This window comes from Scomber scombrus, chromosome 16, assembly GCF_963691925.1.
Source record: "Scomber scombrus chromosome 16, fScoSco1.1, whole genome shotgun sequence".
Lineage (NCBI taxonomy): Eukaryota > Metazoa > Chordata > Actinopteri > Scombriformes > Scombridae > Scomber > Scomber scombrus.
Genome location: NC_084985.1, coordinates 25,101,444 through 25,115,294, shown reverse-complemented (window position 1 = coordinate 25,115,294; position 13,851 = coordinate 25,101,444). Strand labels below are relative to the sequence as shown.

The 13,851-nt window shown below is 40.0% G+C and overlaps 1 protein-coding gene across 1 annotated transcript in view; it reads left to right on the top strand.

Moving 5' to 3' along the window:
* ptprua (protein tyrosine phosphatase receptor type Ua) overlaps window positions 1-13,851 on the top strand; it is a 206,866-nt gene that overhangs the window by 117,006 nt on the left and 76,009 nt on the right. The window contains exons 6-7 of the mRNA XM_062436618.1: window positions 3,650-3,821; window positions 5,582-5,875. Coding sequence (XP_062292602.1) covers window positions 3,650-3,821; window positions 5,582-5,875 — 466 coding nt within the window. The remainder of the gene's footprint in view (window positions 1-3,649; window positions 3,822-5,581; window positions 5,876-13,851) is intronic.

Sequence of the window (13,851 nt, the reverse complement as noted above, 5' to 3'; positions counted from 1 at the left end):
AAAGTATGTTTTACTTCTTGTACTCAGTTGAATATTTGAATATATTTACAGACTGCTGCAGTTGTTTGACACCAGAGGAATTTTTTTCACCTTCATCTGCTGGAAGTGGAAAGTTTCTCTGTTCTCAACGATTATTTGATGTTAAGGGGGTAGACCTACAAGCAGGATTTGTGACATCACAAGTAGTTTGGAAGCCTTTGGTGCACTTAACAGAGAATTGATTTCACAGTGAAGTAGGAGACATCTTGTATCCAGTAATTAAACATCTGAATCAATGAAATATATTTGCATATTCATAGAAGGAAAAAAAGAAAAAGAGTAGATGTAAGAGTACATTTTAAAGGTAGGCCTGTCCCAATAATTACGTTATTGACTTATCGTACAATGTAATGATCAACATCATCATGTGTCCATATATCAACTTATCATATGCAACATGGACATGATCTTGATCATTTTTGACCTCAATACTGCCACACTTCACATTAGCAGCTAAGAGGCTATGATATAAAACGGTCTTCAAGTGACAAACAATAATATTGTTTATCGCGATTATTTTTGAGACGATGTATCGTCCAACAAACGTAGTTATCATGACAGGCTTGTGTAAAAAAACATATCAGACACATTAGTGTTGTCTCTAGAGTTAAACTTGATTTCCCCTCGCCTCATGATTGGTCCCAGACAGAGAAATGGAGCTTTAGTAAAAGTTCATCTACTTGTGTTCCAGTCATGGTGCAATTTAGCAGACACAGGTTAAGACTGTTTTGTCATCACTAGCAAAATCCTTCCAGGAAAGACACAGCCACACAGGAGCCGTCATTACATTACAGCAAGTTAAAAGCCTCACAGAGACCAAAGGTTATGGTGTGTTTGGGTGGTCTTATACTGTTGAAAAAGAGCCCGAACAAACAACAAATTCACAAATGCCCTTATGAACACGGCATCTGAAACATTCCTGAAAAACCTCTATATTCTTTATAATCTCAAAACTTTGACAAACCTGGCCACTAAAACAGTACGTATGAATTATTTGTCAGTGTGTGTGTGTGTGTGAGAAACTATTTCATAATAAATGTATTGTAATGTAAACTTTATGTGGGTTGGACCACAAACTGCTAACTGACTGACAACTCCAATTAACTAACAAGTCTGCGGTGTCAGTGAAGAGACCTGAGTGGCACGACTCTGCTCTGGTATACATGATGCCATCAAGGACAAACAGTTGCGATTATGCATACCCTCCATTATTTACATGCTGCAGTGTTATTATTATTATTAGTTCAACACACCTTGACACATCAAACCTTAAAGATTGAGAACATTTCCAAACTTTCAGAGCTGATGAGAACAACCTGAACACACCATTAAGACAGTGAAAACTTTGGGAGGACAACAACAGATACACAACTAAATGGAATCTATATTCAGTCAACACTTAAAGGGACATTCCAGCAGTTTTACGGTTCAATTAAATTTGACTGGACATGGAAAAACAGTTTTTAACATCTTCTGGGATGATAATTTAAAAACTATCTCTCTTAAGTTGAATTGCCTGTGACCTTGTGTGTGATTAACTCTATTGTAGTTGTTAACAGTAATGGGAGCCATTATCTTAACTGTAATGACACTGCAGTTTACTTTAAATAATGGGATAACTTTCTGAATGGGAGTTTATCTTTTAATGGTTATGACGTTGAGGGGAAAATGGGTCATTTAAGGGGGTTTCGGGAAGATGATTAAGTTTGCGCCTACGCTTTTGTCGCATCTTGATCGTGATGGCATTTAGTTTACTAAAACCCCTACAGTCATTTCTCCTCACACACACACACACACACCAACTGCAAAATAGTTTCAATTTTCCTAGTTTGAATATGAGCCAATATTAGTCTTCAAAAATCCTTCCCCTTAATGCCTCCACTCTTCCTCTGGCCTTGAAGCCTGCACATCTAAGTGCTTTTGAAAATGATGGCAGCGGGGGGAGAAAGGCGCTTCGCAAATGAGATCTCAGCATACTTGGTGATCCATCCCTTGTGTTTCTGCCTGATTTTATTTCACATAACCAACCCACTCCCACCCTTCCCATTGCTATCTTTCTCTCTCTTTTTTTCTCCGAATTGAAGCCTTTGAAAATCATTGGCATGTGAAAGATCCACTTTTTATCAGTTTCATAGTGTGTGGATTTGTTGACGAGCCACACACACACACACACACACACACACACACACACACACACACACACACACACACACAGATAGGAACATGCAAACAAATAATGCAGGGCTTGTCTTTTGTAATTTGCTGCAATGAACTCTGCTTCTCTGCCCAAGTCAACGCTCGCTCGCACTTCAGCTCCTCCCCAGTTCTCTCATTAAATCAAAAAAAAAAAGAGAAAAAAACCCCAGTAACAGCAGAAAATAGAGATATATCACAAACCATTACTGCCTTCTGTTCCTCCATTTGTTGTTCCGGGCCTATTTGATCATCAACACTGAATCTGCTAATTGCTGCTTTCTGCTTTGATCTCCCTGGCGCTCTGAAGCTCCTCTCTGGACCAGTCTGGAAGCAGCTCTCCTCTTTCTCCTTTTTCTTCTATTTAGGTAGTCCAAACAAATTGTTAGCATAATGTTTCTTAATCAATTAGTCTCATATTTCTCTCCGCTGTCCTCTGGCCCATAAATTGCAGACGACTGCCTCAGACGCTATTTAGATCTTTAACATCAACATGAAAAAGCCAAATTAGTAACTACACCAACTCTTAATTATGATATGATGCCGGGCTCGCTGCCAGGCAGGAATGGCAGCAGACTTGGCAAATGGAAGCATTTATTTGCATTAAAAAGCATGCAGGTTAGCTTTAAAGTTGAATCCAGCGTTTGACTGATGTTGGGATTCTAAAATGTGGATGCAGCACTCTGAGGAGTCACTTCAAACTGAGTGTTGAAAACAAAATAAAAGTAGCAATTACATGTAAAAAGTCCTTCGAACCTTTACAAAAAGAGGAGAGATTATTTTGATAGCAAAGCTAAAGTTAAAATAAGCTATAATCTGTAGCTTCAGGCAATGGCACCCAACCACTGTACATCTAATTTCACATTTTCTAACAGCACTGCATTTTTCCCTCCTATCCTGCTAAACCAATTCCAGCATACGGATGTCAAACTCACTTACTTATGAAAAGCATGAGCAGGCGACAGGCTTACAGAATAATCTGCTCATATTGTGCGAGAGAGCTGCATATATTGCAGCCCGCACCTGGAACGGCTCTTTCCGAGTGTTGTTGGCCTCTGATTTCCTGTTCCACTAGCCAATTGCCAGCATGCCTGGAGCGCTGACACATTAGCATGGCGGAGAGATGAGGAGATGTCAGCTTCGAGCCCCCCCCCCCTTGCTGGAAACAACAAACCCGGGAGGCCTGTGTCACCTGGCTCACAAGCGAAAACACTATTCTTACCAGTGACATCCATCATGTATTTATTACCTTGCCCTCCTATGTAGCTAATTCCATCTCTCCTTTGTCTTCCTGACGGCTTCTCAGCCCGCCACTCGTATTTAATCACTTGAATAGACTTCAGGTAAACACATGCGGTTGGATGGTCGCGTTCATGGCTGATTTCTCTCTGTGTGTGTTTTTTTGTCTGGCTGTCAGCGGAGAAACGGCATGCTGCTGAGCGGACCTTTGCTGTCACGGCTGAGCCACAAACGGTTGATGGCCACTTTCCAAGTGGAGGCGCAGCGTGGAGAGCAGGACCTCTACCGCTGCATCACCCTGTCCTCCAAGGGCGCCACTATCTCCAACTTTGGTGAACTCATCGTCAGAGGTATGCTACCTAAACATGTTCGAACCCCCACAACCCTCATGTCATATCTACCATTTTAATATGTGTAGAAATAGAAAGCAGCACAAAACAAAACCAGGTATATCAGTATTCAGGACGAGAAAAGTTCCTTACTTCATCCTACATTTCGAACATTGAAAGGCTAGTATTTTGTTGTTTAGTCGTTTTTATTTTAAGGATAAGGATAAACTTTATTGTCCCTTGTGGTAAATTTGTTGTAGATATCAGTACTTCCAGGGCTGCAAACACAGACACATAAAACACCAACAAAGAACGTGAACAGAAAATACAACAACAGAGGAAAGTGTACTCAGTCACTCCTGATCTACACTGTATTGCACTCGACTCGGCTGAAGGGCAGTTTATCATCATTTTCACCAGGAGAAGGAGAGTTATCTCTTTCACTGCCTATATATTTTATTTTGTTATTTTAACATGTTCGAATAAATAAAAAAAACTAAGCTAAACTAAAACTAACTATATGCTTATAAATTGCTAAAATGCTACACAACATTTAGGCTACATAAGACAACCCAACTGTCATCTTAATTTATATTCATGCTAGGTACAATTAAACAAATAGCTTAACCATTTTGGAAAATAAGAGTGTAATGAGTAGATTTCTACCAATAGAATGTCAGTGTTGTTAAATACGAAGTTGGAATCAGGATGTGGTTAGCCTAGCTTACCATAAACACTGGGAGCAAAGTGGAACAGCTAGCCTGGCTTTGTCCAAAGTAAAAATAAATACACCTATCAACACTAATTAGCATATTTCATATGTTTAACCCATACAAAAAAAGAAATATGAAAACAGTGGTGGTTTTAGGGGGAATTAGGTGTTGGAACTGTTCTCTTTATGCTAAGCTAGGCTAACAGCTAGCTCTGTGCTTGACTCACAGGTATGAGATTGTTAGTCTCATCTCACTCCCAAAAAGAAAGTAACAAAGTTTATTTTTTACCGAAATGTTACTTTAAAAAACACACTCACAATTCATCTTTCGTATCTCAACAAGTCACATCATGAAACACACTGCAGACAGGTGTAGTCACTGTTTAATGATCAGTCACCAGACTTCCTTCTGTCCACACACACGTTTCCTCACATACACCATCATGTGATGAATTAATATGATGTGTGCCGGGTTGATAAGGGTCATATTATCCATCAAGGCTGATTTCATTTTTTCAGAGAGGACAGAATTAGTTATGCAATTATTCATGCAAATAAGCTCTTATTCAGCATCATTAGAGTGACTATTAAGAATTTGAAGCATTGAAGAGTCTCTCTCTCTCTCTCTCTCTCTCTCTCTCTCTCTCTCTCTCTCTCTCTCTCTCTCTCTCTCTCTCTCTCTCTCTCTCTCTCTCTCTCTCTCTCTCCCCTTTCTCCGCTCTCTCTTTCTCTCTCCCCCTCTCTCTTTCTCGTAGTCCTGATGTGATTAAAAGATTTTTATGACTCAATACTCTAACAGAGCAGAAATAATGTTATTGAAACTGCAAAACAAAAAAAGAGAAAATCCTTGACAGCAATTCTTAAATTCTCCTTTGCTTGCATGACTTGGCTCTTCTTTGCTGAAAAGGGCAATGATTAACTGCTTTTCAAGAATGTTTCCAAGGACAGATTCTCTCATATTATATTTGTCTGTTGTTTGTAAGTGACATCTTTCCTAAACAATGGCAAGCAATGACTTCATTTCAATTTGATTATACTTTAAAATGCAGTATATAACTCCCTTTTGCAGTGCCCCCCACACCAATTGCCCCACCTCAGCTCTTGCGGGCAGGCCCCACCTATCTGATCATCCAGCTCAACACTAACTCCATCGTTGGGGATGGACCAGTCATCCGGCGGGAAATCCAGTACCGTGCCAGTCAGTCCACGTGGACGGAGACTCATGGTGTGGGCTCACTCACCTACAAAGTTTGGCATCTAGAGCCAGACACAGAGTACCGCATCAGTGTCCTGCTCACCCGGCCTGGGGAAGGGGGCACCGGAGCACCTGGACCCCCTCTGATCAGCAGGACAAAGTGTGCAGGTAAGTCTTGCTCAGACTTAAACATTCTACAGATCTACCGTAGAGATCTCCAGAAATAATCTAATTGGTTGGGATTAATGTCAGTGGGTGGGATTTAAAATGCAATATTTTTTTTGGCGTTAAATCCCAGATAATAAAGGCAGGAATGGACGAGTTTAATACTAACCTATAATTTTACTTTTATCTATACCAAGATCCACCATACACTAAGGTTAGACTCAATTATGGAGAGTATTTCTGCCACCAGTCTTCATCCACACAGGCCTGCCTCTAATACTGATCGGTTCTGCTAAAACTTGAATCTGTTGAAATGTCATGAAGGCCTAATTGGGACTGAAATTGGTAATTATTTTAATTACTGATTGATCCGTTGATCTATTTTCCTGATTACTTAATCGTTTAGTCTATAAAGTGTCAGAAAGTAGAAAAGAATACCCATCGCAATTTCTCAAAGCCCAAGGTAAATTGCTTGTTTTGTTGACCAATGGTTCAAAACCCAAAAGGTCATTTTACAACATAATAAAACAGAAAAAAGCAGCAATTCTCACATTTAAAAAGAAACTGTGAATATTTGTTGTTTTTGCTTGATAAATGACTCACTCACTGAAAACAAAGCCCACAGACATCATCCACTGTGACTTGATTCAGCACGACTTTTTCCAATGATGGCTCAGATCTTGCGTCATAATCATCATGTTTAGACATTTTGTTCAGTATCAAGAGTAATTCAGGTGATTGCTGCCTGTTGTCAACTGCGGTTATAGTCCAGGCAGTAACTAATGCAGCGTGACTTATCATGGGGAAGATTTGCTAAATTGTTAGGACATATAGGCGAGAAACAGGCCCTCAAGGTAGAGCCCACGCCGCTCACTGACTCCATGGCAACATAATCACGATTTGTATCACCCAGAGCAGTTTTACAACTCAAAACATAGATAATCCAAGAAGGCATAAGAAAGATAAAACATTAGGAGTGACTTTTTTTTTTTTTATTACTAAGGCTTAGAATCTCCCAAAACATTTGGACATAAAGACAAAAAAAATATTCCAAATTGGGTATAAGTAACATCAAACCTGCAATATAGTGCCATACAAAATATCACTTCCATGATAAGTGGTGACATTTCTATGTTGCCCTAACTTTTTCCAAATATAACAATATAGGGCATGTCAAGCTTAGATTTTTAGTGACAATGCCAAATGCCTGTCGATGCCTATTTAACTTCAACCACTCCACAAACACACAAATCAACTTTATAATCATATAAAATTTCCTTTTTTGACCAGAATCTATCCTGTCTTTTTTTAGAGAGTTTACTGAAGGAGCCAGCACTACACCCTCTAGATTAAAGGGAGTGTTTAATAGTTGATTCAATTGATTCTATTCAACTAATAGATTCATCTTTTAAAGCGCTAATCAATTATTTTGTCTTTTTGACATGTTGCTACATCTTTTCAATAAAGTAGTCATTATATAACAATAGGGCTTTTTATAAAATATCTTCGAATGGGTCTTTTGAAAGGGTCTTTTGAATCATTTAATATGACACCAAGAGTGCAGACTGCACACAGAAGACTTGTACCATCAGCAGAAAACAACAGAGGACCAGCTGCTTGCACCTGCAGTTCATGGAAAGAGAAAACGCTGTCTTCAGAGTCTCTTTCTGCTCCGATGCTTGAAGTTCTGAGCTGCAGCTAGATCAGACTGTTGTAAAGTATCATGTACCACCTTGAAGTTTGCCCGCAGCCACTAAGAACAAAAGGTGTGCTTGTTGTCATTGTGGCTTAGAAGTCGACTGATGCTTTCTATACATCCGAGGCTTACACCTTATAAAAGCCTATTTATATGTAGAATCAAGGTATGCTTTCATCTACAGTCATTTACATGCAAGACAATGATTGTGGGAGTTGTGTTGAAAACAGCAGCGGATGGATGAGGATTCATAATTGAGGCACCATGCCTTCAGGGTTAATGAGTGGTCTGAACCCAGCTCTAGAGAGAAGTTTAGTTCAAGAGCCAGTGTTCTCATTTTCAAAGCAGAGAGAAGGGTTCTCTTGCTACCACTTATCTGTGTTTTAGCCACAGTGCTGCTCATCTGGGTGAAAAAGGCACCCCACTGTTCTGTTAAGTACACGCCATGACGTCCCTGTCACCTGCCACACTCTTTGATCCGCTCTCGTCAGTGTCTTCCACATCGCCCACCTCCTGTCAACTCCCATTGCTCGGATCTGAAGCTTTATCCCCAGGGAGAAAGCAGCAGTCGACAGAGGCCCTGTGACACAGAACTCTGGATGAATTTGTCTTCCTAATGTGTCACAGAGAGCTATTACTTTTAGTGGAGAAAATCTTCTTTTCCAACAGTCGTTGAGCGTGACATTTCCTCCTTACTGGTGCAGAGGATTGCAATCCTATGGGGTCATCGTGAGCATTGGCCAGCCATATAGAGACTGGCCAGTTCAGATGCTAAATCAATGATGTGTCTATTAGATTATCTCCCCAGTGTTTAATCTTAGTGTGAAAGCAACCTTAATATGAATGCAGATATGCCATCCGTGTATCTTGGTTTTCATGTTAATGTTTGTTGGAAAAATCGTGGTGAAAATTGGTGGAATGTGATTGCTCTCAGCCCATTCAAGGCCTCAGCTTCTCAGTGCTTGCAGCCCCCTATTCCAATGTTGGAGTTTGGAAAGAGGCTGCTAACTTTCCAAAATAGATTCTCAGATCAGCACCAACAGTATGCTAACTACACAATGAGAAAACAGTGAATCAGCCACATTATGACCATTTGCGACATTACCTTTCATGATAGTTACCTTAATCTTTCGGTGAAGCATATGATTGAATTCATAGACAATTCAACAATTGCCTATGAGGATCAAGGCAACCAGATATTCAAAATAAAAGTAAACATTGTCAACCTAGTTTACTTCAAGCATACTGAGGTACCTCTCAGTGTCCTTGTGTTGGTTACATGATTCCACCACTAGGTGGAGTCATATTCTCAAACCCTAAATAATCACTTTTAGTACAGTCTGGGGACATGACGAATAGAAGACATGAAAATACGAAATACTCGCCTGCGAATATATGTCATATCGGAACTATTCTTACTGTATTATATATATATTCTTACAATAGTCATTTGCAACAGACACATGAATTTGCAACAGCTTCTGTACTGAACTTATAAATATTAATTTAGCTATAGTCTTTAATGTTTAAGTTGTACAATTGTAATGCATGTTTAATTATTGAAGATTAAATTAAACTCTTAGTGGTTCAAATAAATACAATTAATACACCCAATGCCTTGTTAAATTATTGTACATAATATTGGTCTAATATGTAGGGTACAAAGCATGGTAAGTAAGCTCAGCAGGCAAAGATTACAAAAGGAGAAACAGTTACCAACATGTTGCAATTAAAGGAAAACTGCATATGTCAAATCTAAATAATGTGCACCCTCAAATACAAAATAAGGCACAGTGCCTTACATTGTATTTGAAGATATACATTGTTAAACATCAAGGTTAACTGTTTCTTCTTTGTTTGTCTACTTGTTATTTAAAACATAGTTTCTAGGTTGCCTTTCAGCTATACAAATGACAAGATGCTAAAGTAAATGTAGGGATTTTATTTTTTTTAAGGAACATGTACAATAAAAACAGGAGCAACAAAGCTATCAACACTCACCTCAAAGTAACATCAGAATGAAAATATTGTATATGTATTATACATAAATACACAAACACATCACAGCAGTACACAATGTGAGCTGACATGCTACTGCTGTGAATATGAAACTCCAAACTCTGCCTCACGGAGCATCTCCTGCATCTTAACAATGAGCCATGTCTGCCTGTCTAAGGTCAGACTTCTCATGGCCGGATCCAGGCTCATGAGAAACAAATGGAGGTCATCTCTCTCCTCATGCTCCCTTGCAGGCTGCTGCTCCCTTGTCTCTTTTTTGAGTGCCTTAGCAGTAAACCGCAGAGCTGCAGTAGCTGCAGTTGCAGTCATTTCTCCTCTGAATGCTCTTGCTCTGCCTCTTCCTGCTCCTCATCCTGCTCCAGGTGGTCTAGATTGCTGTATACCATGTCCAAAAGTATAAGTCATCAAATGTCAAATTAATGGACCCCCTCTCCACTATGTCACCCTTATGGCATTATTATTATGACTTGATATGTGTTAAGTTTAACTGTATTTGTTGATTGGTTATCCACTTAATTGTCCTCCTTTTCCCTTAACTGTACACCCCAGCTTTATAAACTTGGAAAAACTAAGTCCAAACTACCTCCTGAAAGCTGTTAACTAATGAAAAGACAAAGCATCCATGTATTTTCACCTCTTCTTTTGATTCCCTCATCCTCCCTTTTCTTCTTGACATATACAGTACCAGTCAAATGTCCAATTTTTTGACTGGTACTGTATATCCATGAGTTTCTTCCAGAGGCTCTTAACATCTTCACCTAAAATAATAAACAGTTTGTTTTAATACGATATTAAAACATATTATGCAATTAAAGATTACTAATGATATTATAACAAGAGATGGTTGGGTTTCAGGTCGTGCATCATTACACAAGTTTCTACCACATCTACTGTACATTCCAAAGGTCTTTAAAGTTGTGTACCATAGGAGATGCCTACTGGGAAAGATGTATCAGAACGCATGTCAGGATAATTGAAAGTTGAGTTCTTTTTGCCAGGTGATATCCTTCTATACACATTGAGAGTCACTACAGCAGAGGTTACAGTTTATCAGGTTATACTATCATCAAGCTACAGAGCATCAACAGAATTGAAATGCTAGAGATTAAATTTCAAGATATTGACACCTGTCAGCAGTCAGAGCCCCATGTGGTTTCAGTGGTAAGTATAAGGGTGTGTGTACTGATAGTCCATCATAACTCCAACATAGCTCCTGGCAGGAGGGACAGGCCTCAGTGGCGACTCACTGAGGCAGCTGTTAAAGATGAAGATGATGAGATGAAATGCGGAAACCCATAGGGACTGTCCCTCATTCATCTTTCTCTCTCCCCTTGCTCATCTCGTGTCTAGCCTCCCTATCCCTCCTTCACTGCCTCTGCCTGCAGCTAATCCCTCTGATTAGGCTAATCAAGCTCAATGTCAGTTTGGGGCAGGACTGGTGGAGGACTGGCGGGTGGAGAGGACAGGACGGAGCTGCTGCGGTGCTGCTGTAATGATGACTAATGGTATCTTGAGCAGATACTGAACATTCAGTCAGTGAGCCTCTGGTGCTAGACCGGGTTTGAGCAGGATCAGACTACTACATCGGGCTGATGGTGTTAAACAAGACTAGGTCAAACCTGGTAAATGGCCAGAATTCTAGAGGTTTTTAATTTCTCAATACCAAGTATGCCAAGTTCGGACTTGGGTACTTACAAGTTTGGTCTTGGTAAGTTTGACTTGAGAGTACAAACTTCCCAGGACGGGCAGACACAGTACCATTATTCTGCAATTGAGACAGCAGCGCACCTGCTGACAGCAGCAGCTCAGCTTCAACACAACCACTTTTTCTCACAGAAAAGTAACCTCACTGATAGAGACATGGACTAAATGATATTATAATTTGTATTATAATACAAATCTGATGTTTACTGTAACACCAAGCTCCATTTAAAAAATGACAATTTAACATAATGATCCTTGGTGATGGATCGCATGTTAACTAGTCATTAAGTTACAGTTTTACTGAAATAATTCCACATTTACCCACACAATTATGTGCTGAATTGCTCCTAACGTTATTTAATTTTTAAAATATAATCCATGTTGCTTGTCAAGGCCTATTTAAAATTTTGTATTTTTTTTAGGGAGTTCAGTATGAGCATTGTTGGGTTCAGAGGCTGATGAGCTGGGGTGCCGTTTCAATGCTGCCAACAGACACACTACCAGCATTTCTGAGCAGAGAATACGGCTTATTTTGTCACAGTTTTGAAACCTAATTTTAAATACTTATTGATGTTTTTCATTCATCCGTTCACATTTGGCATTTTTCTGTGGTGTGACAAACTCAGAACACATTTATTAGTGCTTTGCACAGACTTTTAGCAAGGCCCAAAATGTCCACCATTGCTGCTAGTTGGTGCGAAATGCATTCTGGCCCACGTTGCAGCAAGCTTCGTCCAACCAATGGTGTAAATTAATTTCTTTATCAGTTCTCAGTTACTCAGTCAGTTACTGTTGCAGTCCAGCCAAAAGTCTGATATATTATTCTCATGCAGCTATGACCTGACAGGGACAATACATTTGTTTAAAATTACATTTTTACTGTGTGATTGATTGAAACTAACCCATGGGAAGGTTTTATCAGTATCAGCTGTCAAAACACAAATAAGTTCAACTTATGTGTATCTTTCACCCTTTTGGGAAGAGCAAACATCTTTCAAATCAGCAAGGACGCTCAGAACTTTTCCCTCTCCGTTATGTCTCTGTCCCCTGAGAACTGATGTCTCCTTCTTGACATTGCTTAATTCATCTGCAGAGCAGCCTCTGATCTATGTTTAGTGAAGCAGGATGGCTGTGGCCATTGCTTCCCCTGTCTATCCTCTCAGTAGTGTGCAGCTCTGCACTTCCAGGGCATACCATGCTGAGGGCATTGCCCTCCTCTTGGTTTATCTCACAGTGGTACACTTGGAGATCCAGGCCAGGCTACGAGACAGAAATAAACCCTGTGTGCTTGGAAGTGGACGTGTTGCATGACAGGGACATGGAGATCTGCAATCACGGCATTCACACATGGCAACAGTAATTAAGTTTCATCTGTGCACATGTGATTCTCTGCTAGAGCTGTGGTCTTATCCTGAACCCAGTTCTTTTTAGGACAGATGGGGTATGTATGAAGCTGTGTTGTAAGGTACTACTTCAGGCAGTTTTATTTCATTGTTTCACCCCTCTGTGACCCCCTTGTGCAAGCCAGTAAAATCATCTGCAACTGTTGCTGTCTCCCTTTCCCCATCAGTATTCCTCTTTAAGCTATACTGGATAAGATTTTTAGGTATCATTCATCTTGTCAGCATAAATCATGAATTGTGCTATAAGAGAAAACATAATCCCATCCCCTCTAACTAGAAGCTGACCTGGTTTTACCATCCATCTATCGAATTTTCTTTTGCACATCAACATCCATAGTGGCAGCAAAGTAGCCAGACATCCATCCCCCTAGTCACGTCCTTTTGGGAGACCCCAAGGCTTTCTCAGGCTGGATGGGATATGTGGACCCTCCAGCATGCTCTGGGTGTGCCCTTGGGTTCCTTCCAATTGGACAAGCTCAGAATACCTCCACGGGGGAAGCATTCTGATTAGAAGTCCGAAACCACCTCAATATGCTCCAGCTTTGGTTACTCCCTAATCCTTGTGGATTTAAGGAAATCCTCATCATCATGCTGCCCATCAGGATGAGGGTGTGATACCCTAAAAAAGATACTAGCTGTGGCTGCTTGTGTGTGTGAACTCATTCTTTCAGTCAAAGCTCATGACTGTAGAGGATGGTCGGAGTGCAAATCGATGGGTAAATCCACATCAACAGACCCGTGCAACACTTAAACAAATGCACCCCACCGATCCACCTACAGTATCAATCTCCTGTTCCATTTTACTTCAAATCTGAATCAGCCCAAGACACCTGAACTCCATGTAGTGGGTCAACAATTCCTTCTCTCAACTTCTGACTATCAATTTGTATCACGTCTGCCAATAACACCTTTTTAATTTGTGTTGATGATTATACGGTTCTTTCCTGAAAGCACATATTTGCATGTAAAAAGAAAAGCAATTGAAATTAAAAAGGTACGAATCAACATTTTTATATAAGCCATGGATTAAATAACTATGTTTAATGTGAAAGGGCTCATTTGTAGACATGACCCCAACAATAATTATCACCAACTCTGCAGTTGTACAGGGTGTTTTTGCATCTTTTAGGTCTTCATTTTGGTTTTAAAAACCTGCA